Source organism: Natrix helvetica (genome assembly GCF_964273705.1).
Source record: "Natrix helvetica genome assembly, chromosome: 1".
In the NCBI taxonomy this organism is placed as follows: Eukaryota; Metazoa; Chordata; class Lepidosauria; order Squamata; family Natricidae; genus Natrix; species Natrix helvetica.
In genome coordinates, this window is record NC_138548.1 from 57822893 (window position 1) to 57842701 (window position 19809).

The 19809-nt window shown below is 34.4% G+C and overlaps 2 protein-coding genes across 2 annotated transcripts in view; one reads left to right on the forward strand and one right to left on the reverse strand.

The window, feature by feature from the left end:
* The window catches only part of SEC23A (SEC23 homolog A, COPII coat complex component), a 28538-nt gene extending 15584 nt beyond the window's left edge, over positions 1 to 12954 (forward strand). The window contains exons 10-20 of the mRNA XM_081938985.1: positions 770 to 893; positions 2337 to 2417; positions 3557 to 3646; positions 4785 to 4891; positions 6196 to 6349; positions 8025 to 8102; positions 8666 to 8827; positions 9726 to 9812; positions 10804 to 10959; positions 11550 to 11615; positions 12821 to 12954. Of these exons, the coding sequence (XP_081795111.1) occupies positions 770 to 893; positions 2337 to 2417; positions 3557 to 3646; positions 4785 to 4891; positions 6196 to 6349; positions 8025 to 8102; positions 8666 to 8827; positions 9726 to 9812; positions 10804 to 10959; positions 11550 to 11615; positions 12821 to 12910 (1195 nt within the window). The 3' untranslated portion in view covers positions 12911 to 12954. The remainder of the gene's footprint in view (positions 1 to 769; positions 894 to 2336; positions 2418 to 3556; positions 3647 to 4784; positions 4892 to 6195; positions 6350 to 8024; positions 8103 to 8665; positions 8828 to 9725; positions 9813 to 10803; positions 10960 to 11549; positions 11616 to 12820) is intronic.
* Positions 12955 to 17891: 4937 nt separating this feature from the next.
* On the reverse strand, positions 17892 to 19709 carry LOC309386644 (zinc finger BED domain-containing protein 5-like; the record flags this gene model as incomplete). Its single annotated transcript, XM_081942278.1, has 1 exon — positions 17892 to 19709. The coding sequence occupies one exon, from the start codon at positions 19707 to 19709 to the stop codon at positions 17892 to 17894; it is 1818 nt and encodes a 605-aa protein (XP_081798404.1).
* Between the last annotated feature and the right edge of the window lie 100 nt (positions 19710 to 19809).

Consider the following 19809-nt stretch of genomic DNA (forward strand, 5'->3'; position numbering starts at 1 on the left):
GTAAATTCAATGCTATCTGCAGCTGCTCTTCAAATGAATTTTATTCACCTGCCTAGTGAATGTTATTTCTTCACTAGACAACCCATGATCCCTTGGGCCATTGTTTCAGAGATGTTTCCTTCTGAGTTTCCTCAATGCCTTTAACAACAATAGAAATTCTGATATTTTTTTAAAATTCAGGGAGGTACAGTATTCAGAGATACATTTGTCTTGAAAGACCATGTTGAACCATATAGCCACATCAGGAGTTTATCACAAGAAATGTTTTATGACATTTTGTATTATATCAGAATGCTTTATGATAATTCTATATAATGAACAGTTTTATGAAATTTGTCAAATTTCAATTTCATGAAAGTCATGGGTCATGGATATTGAATGCATTTTGTAATTTAGCTATTCTGTAATTTGAGACACTGTGCTAAAATTAATTATACTATGATGCACTGTTTCACCCAATTAAAGGTTATGGGAATCAGATTATGTATGCTCTTGAATAAATTATATATTAAAAAGTCAGTATATATAAAGTAAAATGGCAGATGCCACATTTATTTACTTCTGATGACCACTTTTAAAACATTACATTCACAAATATGAAAAAATATAAATAAATATAAAAGGACAGAGGTTTTTCCAGATGCAGATATGTGCAGTTGTAGTTGGAGACCATGTTCTGAAAGCAATAAATGACAATGTAACCATTCTTTAGGACTGTCCATATCTGTCTTATTTATTTATTTATTTATTTATTTTGGTCTTCATGTAGAGGTTACATGCTAATGGGAGATTCTTTCAATACATCTTTGTTCAAACAAACATTTCAGCGGGTGTTTACAAAAGATGGGCAAGGGCAATTCAAGATGGGATTTGGAGGTACCTTAGAAATCAAGGTAAGAAATGACATTTACTATAAAAAAAATAAGGTTCTCGTGTCCTTATCCCATAAAATTTTACTGTGCACTCAGAGCTAAACAGACTTTTGTGGAAAGAGAGTATTGCTAGCAGTAACATTCAGCTTAATTTTTTAAAGCTTGGATTAAAGTACTTTATTTCACTGTGAAAATAAGCTCTTTAAATTGAACAGCTTCTTTTCACAATGCAATAAAACACTGACTGATGTCCTTGGGTTAAAGACGCAAAGTAAACTTTTAACTGCAGCTGTGATTCTGCACTTATTGTTTGGCTAAACCAGTGATGGTGAACCTATGGCACGCATGCCACAGGTGGCACGCGGAGCCATTTGTCATTGGACGGTCCCTGAAGCCTCTGGAGGGCCTCCGGGGGGCGGGGGAGGCTCTTTTCGCCCTCCCCAGGCTCCTATAAAGCCCCTGGAGCCTGGGGAGGGTGAAAACAGCATGTAAAAATGGGGGGGAGCGCCTGTTGTGCGTGCATGCGCACTGGGGGATCACGCATTGCATTATGGGTGCAGCACGCCCGCACATGAACCCCCTGCGCTCCCCCCACTTGTGGCACACGAGCCAAAAAAGGTTCACCATTGCTGGGCTAAACTATATTAATTTCATTTCTTACAAGCCCACAAAATAAATTAGTGAATGCATTTTATGTTCCTGTGCAGTTGCAGCAAACTCTCTAGTGCATGGGAGTATAATCATAAGTAGGATATTTAGATTCCATTCACATGATGTACTGAATATTTAATAGAAACCTTTGTCAATGTGAGCATTTTTCCCTGTCTGCCATTTCAACAGGTGAGCAGCAGCATATGAAAACAAGATAATATATATTTTACCTTGAATAATGAAATGCTGCTCGAGAAATAAAATAATACTGAAAAGAGGAAAAAGCTTTAATAGTAAATGCAAATTTTTCATGTTGAAGGCTCACTCTAAGTTCTGGATTCTCAGTTTAAAAGCATCTCATCCTGGCGGGCCAGTACCTGTGAGAATTCTATAATCATGGCCTCTATACATTCGTAGTATGATTTGATATAATGCTGAATTGGTAAAGGCTTCAAAGGACAATAGAAATATTCTAATTCAGATTCCTGCTCCTAGAGATCATCCAACATCTGTAACCAATTACTCCTCTAACGGAAAATAAATATTTTAAATTTAAAGAAAACCAAGTAATTTTGGTCTAATAATATGAGAAAGTAGTGCACAAACACTAGAATTTTTTTTAATGCAAAATATATAGTTTTGAGGAAGAAACATAACCATTTGTTTAGCAAAATCATAGACACTATTTTTGAAAGATTTGACTGGTTCTGCACAACTACTTAGTTTCACTTTTATAGGCTACAGTAAAATTACTAAAGTGAATTTTAACCCACTTTTTGTATATTATTCTCTCTTACTTTGAAATCTATGTAGACTTCAAGAGAAATAAAGGTATCTGGAGCAATTGGACCCTGTATATCTCTCAATTCTAAGAGCCCTTGTGTATCAGAAAATGTAAGTTATATAAAATGAAAATCAGGTACCAAAGTTTCAAAATATCGATGTTCTTTCTATGCTTCTTCAAAATCCAGCTTTCGCTTCTATAATGTCGCAGAATATGGCATCTGAATATCTTTTTTTCATTGCTACTTTACTAAGTGCTGGTCTGTGACATATTTCTTGATTGCTGATTATTTTACTGTTGCTACTTGATCTTAAAAAGTATAAGTTATTCAGCATTTCAGTATCTACTAAGGCTGGTTGCTGTATCTTTTGTCATTAATTTGGTCTTTAATTTTACTTCCAATTTTTTCGCTGTGCTTTCATTACTAGTGTTTGCAGATCATTTGCATTTTCAGCTTTCAGAGTAGTGTCATTAGAATAGTACACGCTACTGATTTTTCTTCTTTAATTTTAAAAACTGTATATTTGCTTCCAAACAAGCTTGCCCCAATATGCATTCAACATGTAGGAAGAATATGGCACTTTAGGGACGTATCGTATTTTTCGGAATATAAGACGCACCAAGGTTTTGAAGAGGCAAATTTTAAAAAAAGTTTTTGCATTCTGCAAACCTCCGGTAGATTTTTTTGGATCTACGCAAGGAACGCCTTGCTAAGTATCAGCATAGATACTGTTGTTTTCTTTTGGGCCATAAGGTGGCATTTTGTTGCTTCCATTGTCAGATATTCCATCATGCATCTGAAGTAGACTTTAGTCTCTCAAAATGTTTTTTAAAATATAAAAATATAAAATATAAAAGCCTTTGATAAGCCTTTAAAATATAAAAGCCTTTGATAAGCCTTTGAGTTAAGCCTTTGAAAACGTTCATTCTTTTTAGAGAGGGCATTAGAGTTCTAGAAATAATGATTATGTGGACTTTACTTCAAAGGAAACATACCACTAGATATGGAATCTGTAGGGAGGAAATGCCAAAATAGTCTGTATTTGCTTTTTACTTTCTTCCTTCTAAATTACTAGTAGGTGTTGCTGATTTGTGTTATCTCAGGTATCGTGAAAAAAGTCTCATAAGATTTCTTCATCTAAATAAACCAAAAAGCGGTGTTCTAATGTAATACATTTAAGCCAGTAAGTTTTACTAGTATGTAGCAGACTGTATTATTAATAAAAATTCATTTGCAATATCCTTATAGGAAATAGGAACAGGAGGTACTTGTCAATGGAAGATTTGTGGACTTAATCATACTACAACTTTAGCTTTGTATTTTGAGGTGGTGAATCAGGTAAGATAAAAATAGCTGAACATCCTTTATTGAGAATAACAGGATTGCAAAAAGGGAGTTACTGTAATTTTACAATTAAGTGTTCCTGCAAAGATACTGTATTTTTATAAAAATAGACTAATGGCTTGCCTTAATTGGCTTTGGGGAATATTATTTAAATATGGATAGAAATAGAAATGAAATCTAGCAAAATTTTAGGGAAGAAGGTATGTAATTTAAAAGCTGAGTTTTTTATAGCACATCTTTCAGTGTTTATTTTTAAAAATTCCTACTTTATTGATAAATTGTTTTTCAAAGAAGAATCAACACATCAATAGAAAACTGAGTAATTACGCTGTCTGATTTATGACTAACTAAACTTAGTTCCCTAATATTTGCATATTCAAATAAGGCTGGTCAAACTGGCAATTATTATATAACTGTTTCCAGAGGAGAGCAACAAATTTGTTTCTGTTCTCTGCCTTCATCCTTCTCTGCTGCTTCCATCTATTATAGTTTCCTGTTTGTAAAATATGTTTAGAAATAATAGATTAAAGCTATTTTAATCAGAGCAGAATAACAACATAAAATTAGAGTGTGGAAAAAACATGGATGAAATTGTTTTGTTTGACCATCAAAGATAAAGGAGAGCAAATTCCGTGCTCTTCATTTGAATTGTGTCGATTTGATGAGACATAAGCATTGTAAACAGATCTCTTTGATAAAGAATAGGAAACAGGAAGGCCCCACTTTATCTTACCTGTGCCATAAACTCAAAAGATGTGTGCAGACAAATTAACATCAATAGTCATGATGAAAATAGTGTTATTTATCTTAATCTGTTACATTACAATGCTACATATAGCACTTGGAAATTTTTCTGTGCTAAGAATTATCAAAATGTCCAATTTAATATAGAATAGGATGTATTATCAATATAAAGAACCATTTTTGTTTTGAGAAATCTATGTGATTTTCAAAGGTCCAGTTTTAGATATATTTAGATATAGCTAAAGATGAGGAACAAATTTATGGATTTGGTAATTTATCTCATTTTTGGCAAGTAATTTTTAAAATAGATTGGGTAATATAGTTACCTCCTTAAATTCCTGTCTCAATATCTTTGTTATTCTATCTACCTTTTCCCTTGTCAAAATAGCATAATGCTCCAATTCCTCAAGGTGGACGGGGTGCAATTCAGTTTGTGACTCAATATCAGCATTCAAGTGGACAAAAACGTATTAGAGTAACCACTATTGCCAGAAAGTAAGCATTAATTTTTGATGTAGCATTCCAGACACCTGAATGATATGTACATTAGTTAATAGTATTCAATAGGAAAATGATGCTTTGATAGACAAGTTGAAATCTTGCATCTTCGGTTGCAATATTAAACCAGATTTATATGCTTGAGAAGATGTAGAACAGAGTTTGTTGGTGGTGGGGGAAGAAAGAGAGAGCAAACACATTGTAAAACAATTGTTCAGAATTAATTTTGAATCTGAGACGCGTACACAATTCTTTTGAAGTACAAATGAGTTGGCAAAAGAAAAATTTACAATATTGGGGCATATAACCTCTCTGTATAATTATACAAATTAGAATGTACATGTGATTGTAGCATCAAACTATTTGCTTAGATAGTGAGGTCAATGAGCTAGTGTTTAATTGAGATAATCAGGTAGGACTACAAAGCAATAGTAGTTTTGAGAGAATAAAGTGATAGTATTTCATGAATATAATTTCTTTCTAGAGAGTTCTTGTTATGGGTTTTATCAAAGTATCCCTTGTTCCTCTTAAGTCTACCTCTTGGAATCTTTTTCCAGTTTATCGGCATTCTTTGCTTTTCCAAATGTCTGTGGTTTTTCTGGCAGTTTATTTTTCTCTGGAAAAGTGTATTTGGAGAGGGGTGTAATGTATTTATCTACTCTAATGCCATCTTTTCTCCTTCAATATCCATTTGCGGATTGTTTTTAATTTTAAAAGTTGAATCCAAATTTCATAAAACAAATATAACTATTTCTGCTCAAATTGTAAAGCTTGATAACATTTTATTTAAACTGGCAACATTTTGCTTGCAGTGCAGATCTAATATGCATTTGGAATCCTGCAAAACTTCCCATGTGAATTAGGAGGGGTTTTGTAAAATCCTACATTGGATTTTATTTTGTCTTATGTTGGAGGGTAATACTGAGAACTAATAATATTGGTCATATAATAGACATATATAGTAAATATTGGGTATTATGTAGAAAGTGAAGTTAGATAAGGAATTTAAAAACCCGAATTACTTGTTTTGTGCAAAAAAATACTTTAGGATAAAAGTCACAGGTTTTGCAGGGACTGGGAGAATTTTGTTGCTTGTACAATATGCAGTAATCCATATCTGATGCCACATACTTCTGGGAAACATTCATTGCTGGTTGTTTGGCAAAGAATGCTTTGCTATAATGTTAAAAAAGAATATAAAGAAAAGTTCAGATTTGTTCAAGTGACAAAATTATAAATTGCTGTTTTGCTGCTTTTTGGCTTAATTTGTGATAAAATAGTTGGTTTTCTTCATTTTGCAGCTGGGCAGATGCTCAGACACAGATTCAAAACATTGCGGCTTCTTTTGACCAGGAAGCAGCTGCCATTCTTATGGCAAGATTGGCAGTCTATAGAGCTGAAACCGAAGAAGGACCTGATGTGCTTAGGTGGTTGGACAGACAGCTTATCAGATTGGTAAGGCATTCAAAATGTTTTAGAAACTGTTTCCTTTCAAGGGTGAGGTCTCTTCAGAGATGTTTATCCAGAGGTTACACTTCGGAAGAGTTATTGTTCCATATTTGTTCCTCAGCCATTTGTTTTCATTATTGTAGACGAAAAGAACAGTTAAGATCTTATGTTTAAATATAGGCACCATGGCAGTGATCTCGTATGATTAATTATTGCTAACTACTTCAAAAAGGTTTGCAGAAACCAGAAATTTGATAGCTTTTTTTCAGCAGAGTAACAATTTGGAAAGCATATTTGAATATGAATAATAAAAGTTTTTAGCCCACTTTTAGTTGATTAAATAAATCCTATAATAAGCATTTTCAGAGGTAAATCTTGAGCTGGATCCAGATCTTCTTTAAGCAGAGACTGGCTGCAGAGAGAACATTCCTGCTCCTGAATAATTGGATAGTTTAGGAGGTAGTTTTTATTATTTCTTTTTTACCCATAGTATATTTTAGGACATAGAGCCTCTTTAGAACACTCTAGCTCACTGATGGAGAATTAGCAAAAATCATCTCCCTCTTTTTCTCTGATTGTTGAATCAGAGATTTCTGCCTAGAGCTTTTCTTGTGCTATGAACAGAATGGTTTATTTGAATCCAGTCTATTGAGATTAGGCTAGTGTACATGGTAATAATGCTAATAATATTTAATGTGTAAAGAACAGTATTTTGTTATTTTTAATCATTTCCTTGTTTGTATCTAAGCATGAAATAGTTCTTAAGTAGTAAAATACCTTGTCAAGAACAAGGAGGTTCTGCACATACTAACTATCCAACTTAATATGGTATTTATAAATTAGCAGTTGCATTAATAATGACTTCAAATAGCTGTTGTGAGTCCAGTGGATTATGATCCTAGTAAAGAAGTAGATATTTTAAATCTAGTTCATGCCAAACTGAGGCTTTCATTTTTCTTATTTGCCAGCAGGAAAGTTCCCACACTTCTCAGTGCATGTTTTCTTCCACTATGAAGTAGGTTCTGAATTGGATCTTCTGTTAGCCTACTTATTTATAAGGAATATCCTGACTGCCACCTGCAACACTCTTTCCTAAACCTGGGCTTTTAAATTTCTTTTATAACTGAACTTGTCCTTCTGCTAGATCTCATGCCAATCCAATGTTTTAAAAATACTAAAACCATAGTGGGGAACAATAAACACCTGAAAAACCTGCTCACTGTATGATGAAAAATATTAGGAAAATTAACAGTTGATTTTTAATCTGACATACATTTTGTATAATAAACTGTTAATGTAAGAAATAAAATATTTATTTGAAGGTGATTGATACTTTTATAGTTATTATATTAACAGAGTTTCTCTCCACATATGTAAGTTGCCATAGTTTTTCTCAGTTGCTGTATCATTCAAGTAACAATTTATTGTCTGGAAATCATAGCTGTGAACATAATTGAGAACAAAAAAAGTAGCATCAAAATAGGGAAACTATTATTTAGAGATATTCCTAACTATTAAAGTTGATGTAATATTTATGGATACATAATGACTCAAGCCTTAATATTTTACTGAAATCTGGTTTGCAGACTTTTAGAGGAAGATATAGTACATATTATTTTACAACATAATAATATTAAAAATGCTATACTAAACACATTGACTTTGTTTTTAAATCTCGCAGTGCCAGAAATTTGGAGAATATAATAAGGATGACCCAAATTCCTTCAGATTTTCAGAAACTTTCTCCCTTTACCCACAGGTGAGTAAGAATAAAGTATGATTACAATCTGACAAAAGCATGTTGTCAATACAGAGTAGTTCATCTTATGATAAATTAGAAGTGAAATACAGTGGAAAACGATTGTTACCTGCATCTTGAAGATTTTGAGGCCAGCAACTTGGTTAATGGAGGTTGAAGTGCCGGTCTCCAGTCCTCTGTAAAAATGTTAGAGATGAGGATTTAGAAAAAATTGATAGAGGCAGCCATGAACAGTTCTGGAAAAGGCTGCCTGGAAAGCTGTTTTTTTTTCTTCCTAAAGGATATTACTTGCTACTTTTCAAGATTAAATTGATTGTGTGTTATTTGTGAATACTGCTTGATTTCATCATGAACTAAAAGATTCATTATATTTCCAAGTTTGATTATAAGATCTATATACTGAGACAGCATTGTATGTATTAATCTATACTGTATCTGTTTCAAGAGGGGAATTCAAAAACATTTCTCATTCAGATAATGTTAGTGCAGAGATCTGAATTAATGTACAATGAGCTTAAACATTTGCTATAATAGACTTATGTTGGACTTGTTTTCTTTTGCAGTTTATGTTCCATTTAAGAAGATCTCCTTTCTTGCAAGTTTTCAATAACAGTCCTGATGAAAGTTCTTATTACCGCCATCACTTCATGCGTCAAGATCTGACTCAATCACTTATAATGGTTCAACCAATTCTTTATGCCTACTCTTTTAATGGGCCTCCAGAGGTATAGCACATAGGGAAAAAAATCCAAGAGAACAGATTTTGCTTCATCTTATTTTTCACTCATATGCTATTTTGTTACAAAGTCTCAGATTGAAATACATGTTCAGCAGATCAAATACGTTTAGCATCAAAAACATGAAATAAATACATTGAATATGTCTTAATTTGTCACAAAATGGTAGACTCGACATTGATTGACAGCAATTCTAATTACTATCTTCCTCTTCCAAAATTTAATTTTGTGCAACACAGAAGTGGAAAAATTCTTTATTGAAGATTGATTTTTAATCATGTGCTAAATGCCATCAGATGGCTATTCAATACTTGCTCTGGCCTGGAATTGCTTTTGGATACTGTTCCCAAAAATGCATAGAGGAGCATACTGCTCTGTATTTCTAAAGGGAAGATCAGGGATTGCCACCAGGTACTAGTGGTTGGCAAAAACCTAGTTGGAGTTTTTTTGGAGTGGGGTGGCATTTAAATGTAATACAATAAATAAATAAGCTACAAGATGAGAGTTCACTGCTTTTTCCATACACTTTTAAAAATCACATTTTTTTAAAAAAAACGTGTATGTTTATATACATGAGAGTTATGGAAACCTGTATAATTATTTAATACTAAACAGAATGTAAGTGAGGGTTAATGTTACTGTAAAATGTATTGCCTACTGAATCAAGGTATCAAGGAATCCCAAAACATGGAATCATACTTCGTTGTTGTTGTTATTGTTATTGAAACATGTTTATAAGGCTCATGTCTTAAGCTACAATTAAACAAAATAAGAATACCTTATACATTTTACTTTCTTTGCTAACTAATTGGCACAAAACTGTCTTTAAACTTTTTTGATGGTTTCCAGTATATTTAATGAAACGTGTTTCCTCTTTGTATTATAGCCTGTTCTTTTAGATAGCAGCAGTATTCTGCCTGATCGCATACTTCTCATGGACACTTTTTTCCAAATTCTTATTTATCATGGAGAGGTAAGAGGAAATAATTTTTGTTTTCTTTATAAAAGTCTTTGAGTAGCAACTACAGCCAATATAAATTTTGCTATTTTTGAAATGGTACTAAAGTCTCTGAGAAAACTTACTATTTAATCAGGGGGAAAAAAGAGCTCTGAAATCAGCAAGGGGCAGGTTCAGAGCCAGAGGTAGGCATGAACTCCTTTCTCATCATCCTTGTTTTTTTATTTTCCCTTCTATATCTGTATTCACCTCAGTTATCTTTTTCTTTGCTGAGTGTGGAGGGGACAGGTTGATATATTTCCTGTACAATATGATATTGCTACATGTCCTATAAATGGTTACATATGAGATACTATTTTTTTCATTACTTTTTCCTTTTATCTTGCTTTTTGTCGGATTTTTTTTTTTTTACTTTTAATATTTTTATTCATTTTTAAATTTAATAAAAATATTAAAAAGAGATTTTGACAACTGGTATGTTGTTTAGAATAGTCAATAAAAATCTGCTACTACCAGTAAGTTATATATATATATATATATTTGAATATTTTTATCAATTTGAATTATCACATGGCATTCGTGGAACTAAGTAGGCAATTTATGATATAAGTATATTTTAAGTACATGAATATTAAATACTCACAACCACATTTGTTGAAAATTATGAATGTATTTTTAAAAGATTTAGTGAAATGCCATAATTGTTGAGTTTCTCTTAATAAAAAATGATTGCAGTACTAAAATTAAGCAATAGATAGTCTATTGTGGTATTATACTCCAGATACTCTGTGTTCGTATTTGGTCTGTAGTTGTTATTTATTTGTTTTAATCCTATTTAATCCAAGTCCCCTTAGAGTTGCCTGGTAATTGAGGCAGCATATGAATAATTGAGTAATAATGGCAAAAATAATCATGTTAATTGATTTACTTTGATCTAGCAGTCTTACTATTAAAACTGATTTATATTAAATTTTCACTAAACAGTGAATGTTGAATTGCTGTTTAGACTATAGCTCAGTGGCGCAAATCAGGCTATCAGGATATGCCAGAATATGAAAACTTTCGTCATTTGCTCCAAGCCCCAACTGATGATGCACAGGAAATTCTTCATTCAAGATTTCCAATGCCACGATATATTGATACTGAACATGGAGGTAGTCAAGTAAGTTACTTTGATTTCTACCTGAGGGATTGTCTGTTAAATAAAAAGCCGATAGTTTTGGTAGAGTTCTTTGGTAAGCTTTATTTCATATAATTAAAGGGAGCATGATTGAGTATGTATTATCCTGTGTGTTGAACTTGGGAGAGACAGTCTTTCATATTATCAAAACATATAAACAGTGGCTTTATTCCCTGTTGAGAACCACTTATAGAATACCCTGCAAGTATTTTAATTTCTGTCATGCTTTCTCCAGTGTAGTATTGGAATGATGTGAAACCTCTTAATGTATTGAATTAGCACATTGTTGCTCAGAGATGTGGTCTTTGGTTGTTAAAGAAGAATATCAATATTTTACACAAAACAGAGAAAACTGTTAATACTAGAATGCATTGATCTTGTTCTTTGATGCATAAGGAAATATGTAGGCAAGGGCACAATGTATCATAAAGACTTACAGATTGTCACAAAGTCTCATACAAATGCAAATGCTGTGAGAATTGATCTTGTTAATAGGAATGGTGTACATGCTGTGATTGAAACCATTTTAACTGTTATTTAATAAAATAATATTTTTGTTTGTTTCTTTCAAGGCCCGTTTTCTACTTTCTAAAGTAAATCCATCTCAAACACATAATAATATGTATGCTTGGGGACAGGTAAGCTTTAGCATGATTAATCAACCTGCATAGAGTAATTCAAATATTATTTTCTGTGTTAACATTTCTGAACCTCTTCAAATTAAGGACTAAAAGTAGATGGAGTGGTAAATTATCTATTAATTAAATTAAGAAAATATTGTATTAGTATTTTTCTAAAATTAGACATACATTTTTGATAGAAAGTCTTTTTTTAATCTTTTTAAGTAAGGCAAATCTTCAAAGTTATTACATGTGTAAATTTTTAAACCCTGCTTTTGTTTCTATCATTTTAAGAATTTGATAAAGCTATATTGGATATATTTATGCTGTGTATATCTACTGAAAAATAGTTTGATTGTATTATAGATAACTATTCTAGTAGATACAGTCAAAAAATCATTCACTTTTTTAGAAGACAGATTTGTGAAATGAAAGAAGAATGTGCTTATGAACTAAACTGCAAAGCAAATGTGAGGTCTGAATCCAAGATACACAGCGTCTGTTTTTAAATAGTTTTCTATTTTTACACACATTTTGCAAAAGGCAAACTTAGTTAAGTTTTGAGACAGTTATTTTTATGAGGAAACTAAATATAAGGTGTAAAGCATAAGACCAGAAATTCCAACAACAGATGTCTGTACCACAAAGCATAAAAGATTCCATTCATTGATGGCAAACTGGTTAAGGAACCTGAGGCTAGGACACATTCTTAGAAATAAGGATGTTGCTGTAAATCAATGTTTGTTTTGCACTATGCTTACCTCACAATATGATCAGGAGGGGCAACGTTCCTGAGAGTGCCACGTGTATGAAGGAAGAGTAGTTGCATATAGGCAGTCCAACTGGGGACTCCCATTTTTCACAGCTTCTTTTGCTTCCTTGTAATAAATTTATGCGACATAAAGTCTTTATTATTTATTTAAAAATGTATATATTGCTGCCCATCTATCAAAAGGAAAACTGAGTGGTGAACAGAATAACACATTATACTAAAAACCACAGTTTAAAACAATGAACTGGTTAAGACCCCAGTAAAACTTACATCCATCCACCCCATGCCAGTTTGTCAACATCCTAGTTTCACTGACTGGGGAAAAGCCAGATATGCACTGCTTTTCTGAACGCCAACAAAGCCAGGATTGTCTGTGTATCGGGGGAGAGGCTGTATCATAAGGTAGGCACCCTGACAGAGAAGGCTGCTAACATCTTCCATTCTGTAATAGGAATCTGGAGCACCAATTCTTACGGATGATGTCAGTCTGCAGGTCTTCATGGATCATTTGAAGAAACTAGCTGTATCAAGTGCTGCTTGAAAAAAATGTGGAATTTTAAACATGCAGACAAGTTGAAACATTTTCACTTTATTATACTTTGTATGTAATTGTAAAACGGAATGCCCAAGCTGCCTAACTACATCTTATAACAATGTAATTTTCAAGAGAGAGTGTATATTATCAAAGGCCTAAGAACAAACATAATTTTGAAAAGTAAATGAAATTGGAATATTGAGAGAAGTCTTTTAGGTTGCCTTAGTCCATTGATAACTAGCTTTTAAAAAAATATTCTAATGGTGGAAAGTACCATTCTGGTTTGCACTACAAAAATATGGCATAATCATGCTTATTCCTTTTCACTAGCAGAAGAAATTGATAAGATACTACAAATCCAACTTGGTGATATCTGAAAATATTTATTTTCTCTGTTTAGCTACACATGGATGTTTTAATAGTTTTGTTTTTCATTGTTTGGTAGATAAATTGTTTCTATATGAAAAAACCAAGCACCCAGAGATTGATAAAGAATTGTTATCCAGTTGTTATCCAAAGCTTATATTTTGATAGTCTTCTACTGTCAATTTGCTACAATTATTCAAACTCTATAAAATTGAATGAGTTCAAGAAAGGCAAATTAATATCCTATGCCTGTCGCAAATGTCTTTGCAAGAGAATACAAAAATTGTACTATAAATAAAAAACATTGTTGTCTGTTCTCAAATATTCTTTTTTTGTTATAATTATATAACAGTATAAAATTGTGTGTTCTTGTGCTATATTTTCTTTCTGTTTTCTATTAAATTATATAGGTGGCAATTATTTTCCAAACAGTATTATACACTACATGCCATAATGATTACAAATCTGATAATATTTAGCTTTGTTTTTTGAGAAAATCTATATTTACACACATGTACATATCTTTAATAATAAAGTTTTTTTCCCCGTTTGAATACAGATTGGCTTGTTGAAGCTATTTCTATACTCAATATTTGCTAAAGGTACAATGGTATTCTTAAATATAGATATTAAGACATATCTTGTGGGCTTGCATTATATATAATAGAATATGTGAGCTCTTTGGCTGCACAATGAATATAAATTGAGCCTAAGGAGGAGTTTGACAATACATCTCAAGAAACAATATCCTTTGCAACCTTGACTTTAGCATCCTTCATTTGTAGAGAAGGCATTTGTAGCTTGACTGGGAAAGAATAACTTTATTTGATGGTTCCTCTTTTTAGCTCGTCCTTATAACTGTTATTTGAAATGAGCACCTGTGAGGTCCCCCCCCCCCCCCGAATGTAAAGGTGCAAGTCCAAGCCATGCTTTTTATCCTGTTGAAAAGCAGGTTAAAATATTTCAAATGGATGAAGCAGGCTGTGCTTCATTTTTATAAGTGAAGTTAATAAGTGAATATCAATACCCAAATTAATGTATTGTCAGGTCTTTAATGAGGGTAAAAAGAGTCTTAGTAAATCAGCCAAAAAATCTGTCTGGCTGAGCATTCCTTTTTCCTAAAGCGCCGTCTATGTGAAGCCCATAAGAACTTGAGCAGGAATGCATGGATCTTAATAACAACTTCTTTGATTCCATAATACAAAAAGGAGACACATTTTTACTGATTTATCTACCACAATTTCTTGATCATTTTATGCCAGTCTAATATGGCACATTTTAACCATGGCTTGTGTCTGAATCCAGAGTGTTCTTCTATTTTTGGTTTTCTATCCCCAACGCAGCAGTTGCTAATTGACAGACATGTATAGTAAACATTTCATACACAAAACATTGGCAAAAATCAATTAGATGAACAGAAAATTCTTTGAACATGCTAAAAATTTGTGTTTCATAGGTTAGGATCTTTGAAATGCCATCAGTGGCAACAACAATTGATAACAAGCTTGCTAAACCACAGTCATTTTGCTGATATAGAAGGGTAATTCTAGTTTGTTGAATAACATATTTAAAATAACTTTTAGTGCCAAGTTATTTGCATATATAGCCAATGTATTGCTTTGATCTTGTTTCCCTTTTAATGTATCTGCTATTTTAGTGCTCACTTCTCATGTTACACTCTTTTCCAGTACTTTACTATCCCTTTCAATTTTAGCCACTCTAAATAATTTGGAGCCATCTCCTAACTAGTAGCAAGGCTGCTGTTAATTGATAGGGTGAATCTTCACAGCTGGATTGGGAGTGTTGACAGAAGAGGCTGTGGTGTGCTGACCTTGGGTGGTAGCAAGTTGAATTCCTATGCAAGACCTGTAGCTGACCCAATGCTGTGCAAAGTACCTTAGAGTCCATTATTCTCTCACATTCCCATCTTGGAAAGATTTGGCAGTCTGGGTCTATAAGCAAATGATGTGCAGCTGTATATCTCAATCCATGATTGATCAAACAATGTTTTGTCCTGGTGCCTGGAGGTTTGTAGAGTTTGGATGGGGAGGAACAGACTTGGACTCAGATTGAGTGTCTGGATTTAATAAGCTTCTGTTTCCAGGGATTTCCTAAAATTAATTACTGATGGGATTCTACTTTGTCGGGCAGAATTTGTATATAATTTTGGTGTCCTGGACTTTCTGCTCTTGCTTAGTAAGCAAATGGCAGCTGTGCCAGGGGGCCTTTACTCAGTGATGTTTGATGCTCCAATTATGGCTTCTGGATTGGGAAGTCTGTTTATGCTTTAATCATCTTTTGTTTGAACTAATGTATTCTTGATGATCATCTGGGAGCTACAGCTGATCTAAAATTAAACCGTACAATGAATAATAGGAATGTGTCAATTTGCTGCATCTCTATTTTGCAAACTGCATTGGTTACTAATCAGCTTTCAGATGTTATTTAAGATGTTGACTGTCATCTGGTAAGATCCCCCAGGGTCAGCATGCTCCAGGTCCAATGGGCAAAGCAGTGCCATTTTACGGTCCCCAAAGACCCGGTTGCTCCTGTGTCCTGAAATCTGCATGGTTCAAACTCAGTTGCCCTTTAGATTCTTGAAAATCAGGCCTTTTACCTAGTCCTGAACCAGGATTTTGTGATTTAAAGTGTGATAAGTGTGTGTGCTATATCATTTTTTGGTTTCTCCCACTTCAGATGTTTATTAGCTCCTTCCAACTGCATGTTTGTGTGTGTGGATTTTAATACGGTTACATTGCTTTATGCTGACTAGAGTCGTTTCAGTGATTGAGGCAAGTTAATAAATTGTTGAAATAAACAGTTTGGTAAACTCCTTTCCTTGAGTCCAAATCAATTAAAACCAATTAAAATGAAGTGCATAATTGTGGGTGGTTCTATTTAGTGCTTACATCCCTGCTTTTTATTAGGGTTGTGCAAAACCTTTGAAAGAGGTGCTTTATTTTGTGGCCCTACTAAAAGTTTTATTTGGATAACAGATCTAGAGAGTACTGGAGACTTCTGAAAGCTTCCCAGGATTTCCAAAACATTCACGTGCTTTTATATTTTGAGGAAGAATACTTTCCCCACAGTAATGTGCTTTTTTCCAAGGGATTTCTTTTATGTATTTTACACAATCACACTATGCATTTACGGTATTCCGATTCTTTGCTTCCTATTCTAGGACAGTTTTTTAGAAGGGGAGTCTTATCCCATTAATTCAGAAAGAATTAGTGAGCAACGGTCAAATTTTTTTTGTATACCTTATATTATTTGACAACTCGGGTTTATTTAACCATGCTTACTGAATAATCCACAAAGATTCACATAGCAATATATACCATTATTTACATATCACAAACTTAACCCCAACACATCAATTGTAGCTTAATATAATCTCTGGATGAAGTTACAATGAGTGCAAAAGCATCTCTAGCCACAGTTATCTGCTCCATAAGTAAGACCTGTGAGTCTACAAGGACCCCCAAATTGTGTACCGTCTCAGGCAGGGGGAATGCCAAACCATCCAGAACCAAAGATGACATATCACATGGGCTGGGGGGGGGGGGGAGATCAAAGATCCAGAACATTCCATTTTGCCAGGTTTGAGCTGGAGCGAGTTCTTAGAACTTTACCACCTCCAGGTACAGTACTTGGTCAGCACCACAACATCATCATCTGCCCAGCAAGAGGTACAGATATATAGCTGGTTATCAGTATGTTGTGGATATCACATTTGGTGATGTCTGGAGCTGGACCGCTAGTGACCATCAGAAATTCATGCATAACAGCAGCCACATCCTGTCTTGTAATGGGTAAATGTACTTCTGATTCTACTTGGCTACTTACATGGATCAAGTAAAAGCAGTTTTTTTAAAAGCAGGGGCAAATTATTTTTGAGGAATTTAATATTAACAACAATAAGAAAACAGATGCAGGAAACAGCTAGGAAGATGTATGGATTGTAGATTTACAAATGATTTAAAGGATAATTAAAGAAGAATAAAGAAACCACAGAGAGAAGGAAATGTTTCTTTTTGGTTTGCAAAAACATGTAAAAGAGATTCCTATCTCTAAAATGTAATATATTCTCTGTAGACCTCAATTGCCTTAAAGATAACTCAGATGCAGAGTGCAGCAGCCAGATTTGGCAGTAGATGATAGATTATCAGTGGCGGATTAAGGCTCAGTGGTGCCCTAAACACTGACAAATCTTGGTGCCCCCCCCTTCCTTTGCACATACTGTATAAATCTTCATTGGTATTTTTTTTCTTTCTCAGCTTTGTGGTGCCCTTTTGGGCCTGGTGCCCTAAGCATGTGCTTAGTTTGCTTAAGGCAGTGCTTCTCAATTATTTTCTGTCATGCCCCCCCTAGGAAGAAGAAAACATTTCGCGCCCCCCCGCGCGACTGTAAATAGTATCATTTGTCTATAAACACCTATAAACACTCTGCATAACACTGTATCCTTATTAACGTATAAGAGAATAAAAAAAGAAAGAAATGTGGATCAATTTACAACAAAGAATAGCTTTATTAACTTTATTAAAAAAAACTTTAACCCTTTATTAGCTTTAAATATATAAAATAATTTGAGCTGATTTTTTAATCAGAGGTGATGTCTGGATTAATGGCTACAATGAGCACGTTTTGCAATACATAGCTTTTTGAAGCGGGGTTTGAAGCAGGACACAGCAACTCTTAGCTCCTTCTCAATGTGTAGCCGAGACCTGTATTTGCTTTTCAGAGCAGCAACAGCAGAGAAGCCAATCTCACACAAGTAAGAAGTTGCAAATGGAAGAAGAATGTGCACAGCTCTTTGTCCTAAGAGTGGATATTGCTTCTCCACACTCAGCCAGAATTCACTCAGTGTCTGGGATGTGAAACGTAGTCTCAATATGGAGTCAGATGTGATTTCTATGAACTGCTCCTCCTCTGCAAGACTGAAACCAGTAGGAGCTGGTGCATTAAAAGGATCTCTCACCCAGTCATACTGGGAACTGTTTTCAGGGAAGTACTTTGTAAAGAATCCTATCAGTGATGAAATATGCTGCTTAAAATATGGAATCACTGAGGTGGCATCATAGTCAGTAGTGTCAACAAATTCCTGCAAGTTCTCAAATGACACGGTACTTCCTTCATCAAGTCGCCTGCCCCACATTGCAAGCTTTCGAGTGAAAGTGTTGATCTTGTCTGTGGCCTGAGGGAGGTGTTGATTTTCCCCCTGAAGCTGTAGATTTAGTTCATTGAGCTTTCCAAATATATCACTCAGGTAAGCAAGTTTCATGAGAAAGTTCACATCACTAAACTTTCTTGCAATGTCATACTTGTGCTCCTGCTCCAAAAACATTCTTATCTCCTCTCTGAGCTCAAAAACTCGGGACAACACTTTTCCTCGTGACAGCCACCTTGCTTCACTGTGAAACAGCACAGCTTGATGTTCAGCTCCCATCTCCTCACAGATAGCAGAGAAAACTCTTGTTTTTAGTGGTCTGGTCTTTATTAAATTGACTACTCCTATAATGTCAGTCATAACCTCATTTAATTCAGAGGAAAGGTGCCTTGATGCCAGTGCTTCTCTATGTAAAATACAGTGTGTCCACTCAGCATTAGGTGAGGCCTTCTTGATGAGTGTCCGAAGTCCTTTTCTCATCCCTGCCATGGTCTGTGCACCATCACTGCAAACACCCATGCAATTCTCCCACTTTAGCCCATTCTCAGTCAGGAAGCAGTCTAGCATTTTGAATAGCTCTTCAGCCGTGGCTCTGTCTCTGACATATTTACAAAAAAGTAGATCCTCACACAGGGAATTTGCCATTTCAAAACGTACATAAGCGATAAACAAACAGTCTTTGTTGCTGTCAGTTGCTTCATCAAATTGTAAGGCAAAACGTTTATCCTTGAGTTCATCTACCAGCTGTTCGTTAAGATCGTCAGCAATGTCATTTATACGTCTAGCAACGGTGTCATTTGACAGAGGGATAGTTTTTATTTTTGCAGCACTTGCGTCATCTAGCATGACAGAGACCATGTCTAATGCTGCAGGTAGTATCAGCTCTTCTGCTATGGTGTGGGGTTTTTTGCACTGAGCAATTTGGTACGCCACCTTATATGATGCCAACAATGCTCGCTGGTTTACTGAAGAAGCAGTCAGAAAGCGTGATGATTGCTTGCAATATTCGACACGTTTTTGCTGAAAATACTCAAGCGGCTTATTAGCGTGATTGGGGTGTAATGTCTTTAAGTGACGACTTAATTTATTTGGCTTCATGCTGTCCGCTGCCAAAATTTTTACACATAGTAAGCACACCGGTCTTTCCTCTTCTCCCACCATAGTCACAGTGAAGCCGAGCGCTATATACGCCTCATCATATTTCCTCATCTTAGCCTTCGGAAGACTTTCTTTTATCTCCTTCTCTCCTTCTCTCTCCGCCTGTCTTCTCATCCCTGGGGGTTGTATCTGTAAAAATACAGTCCAAATGTTTCCTATAAATAGGACATGTTATGAACTTTTTTTTTTAACTTGTCGTGTCTCTTTATTTATC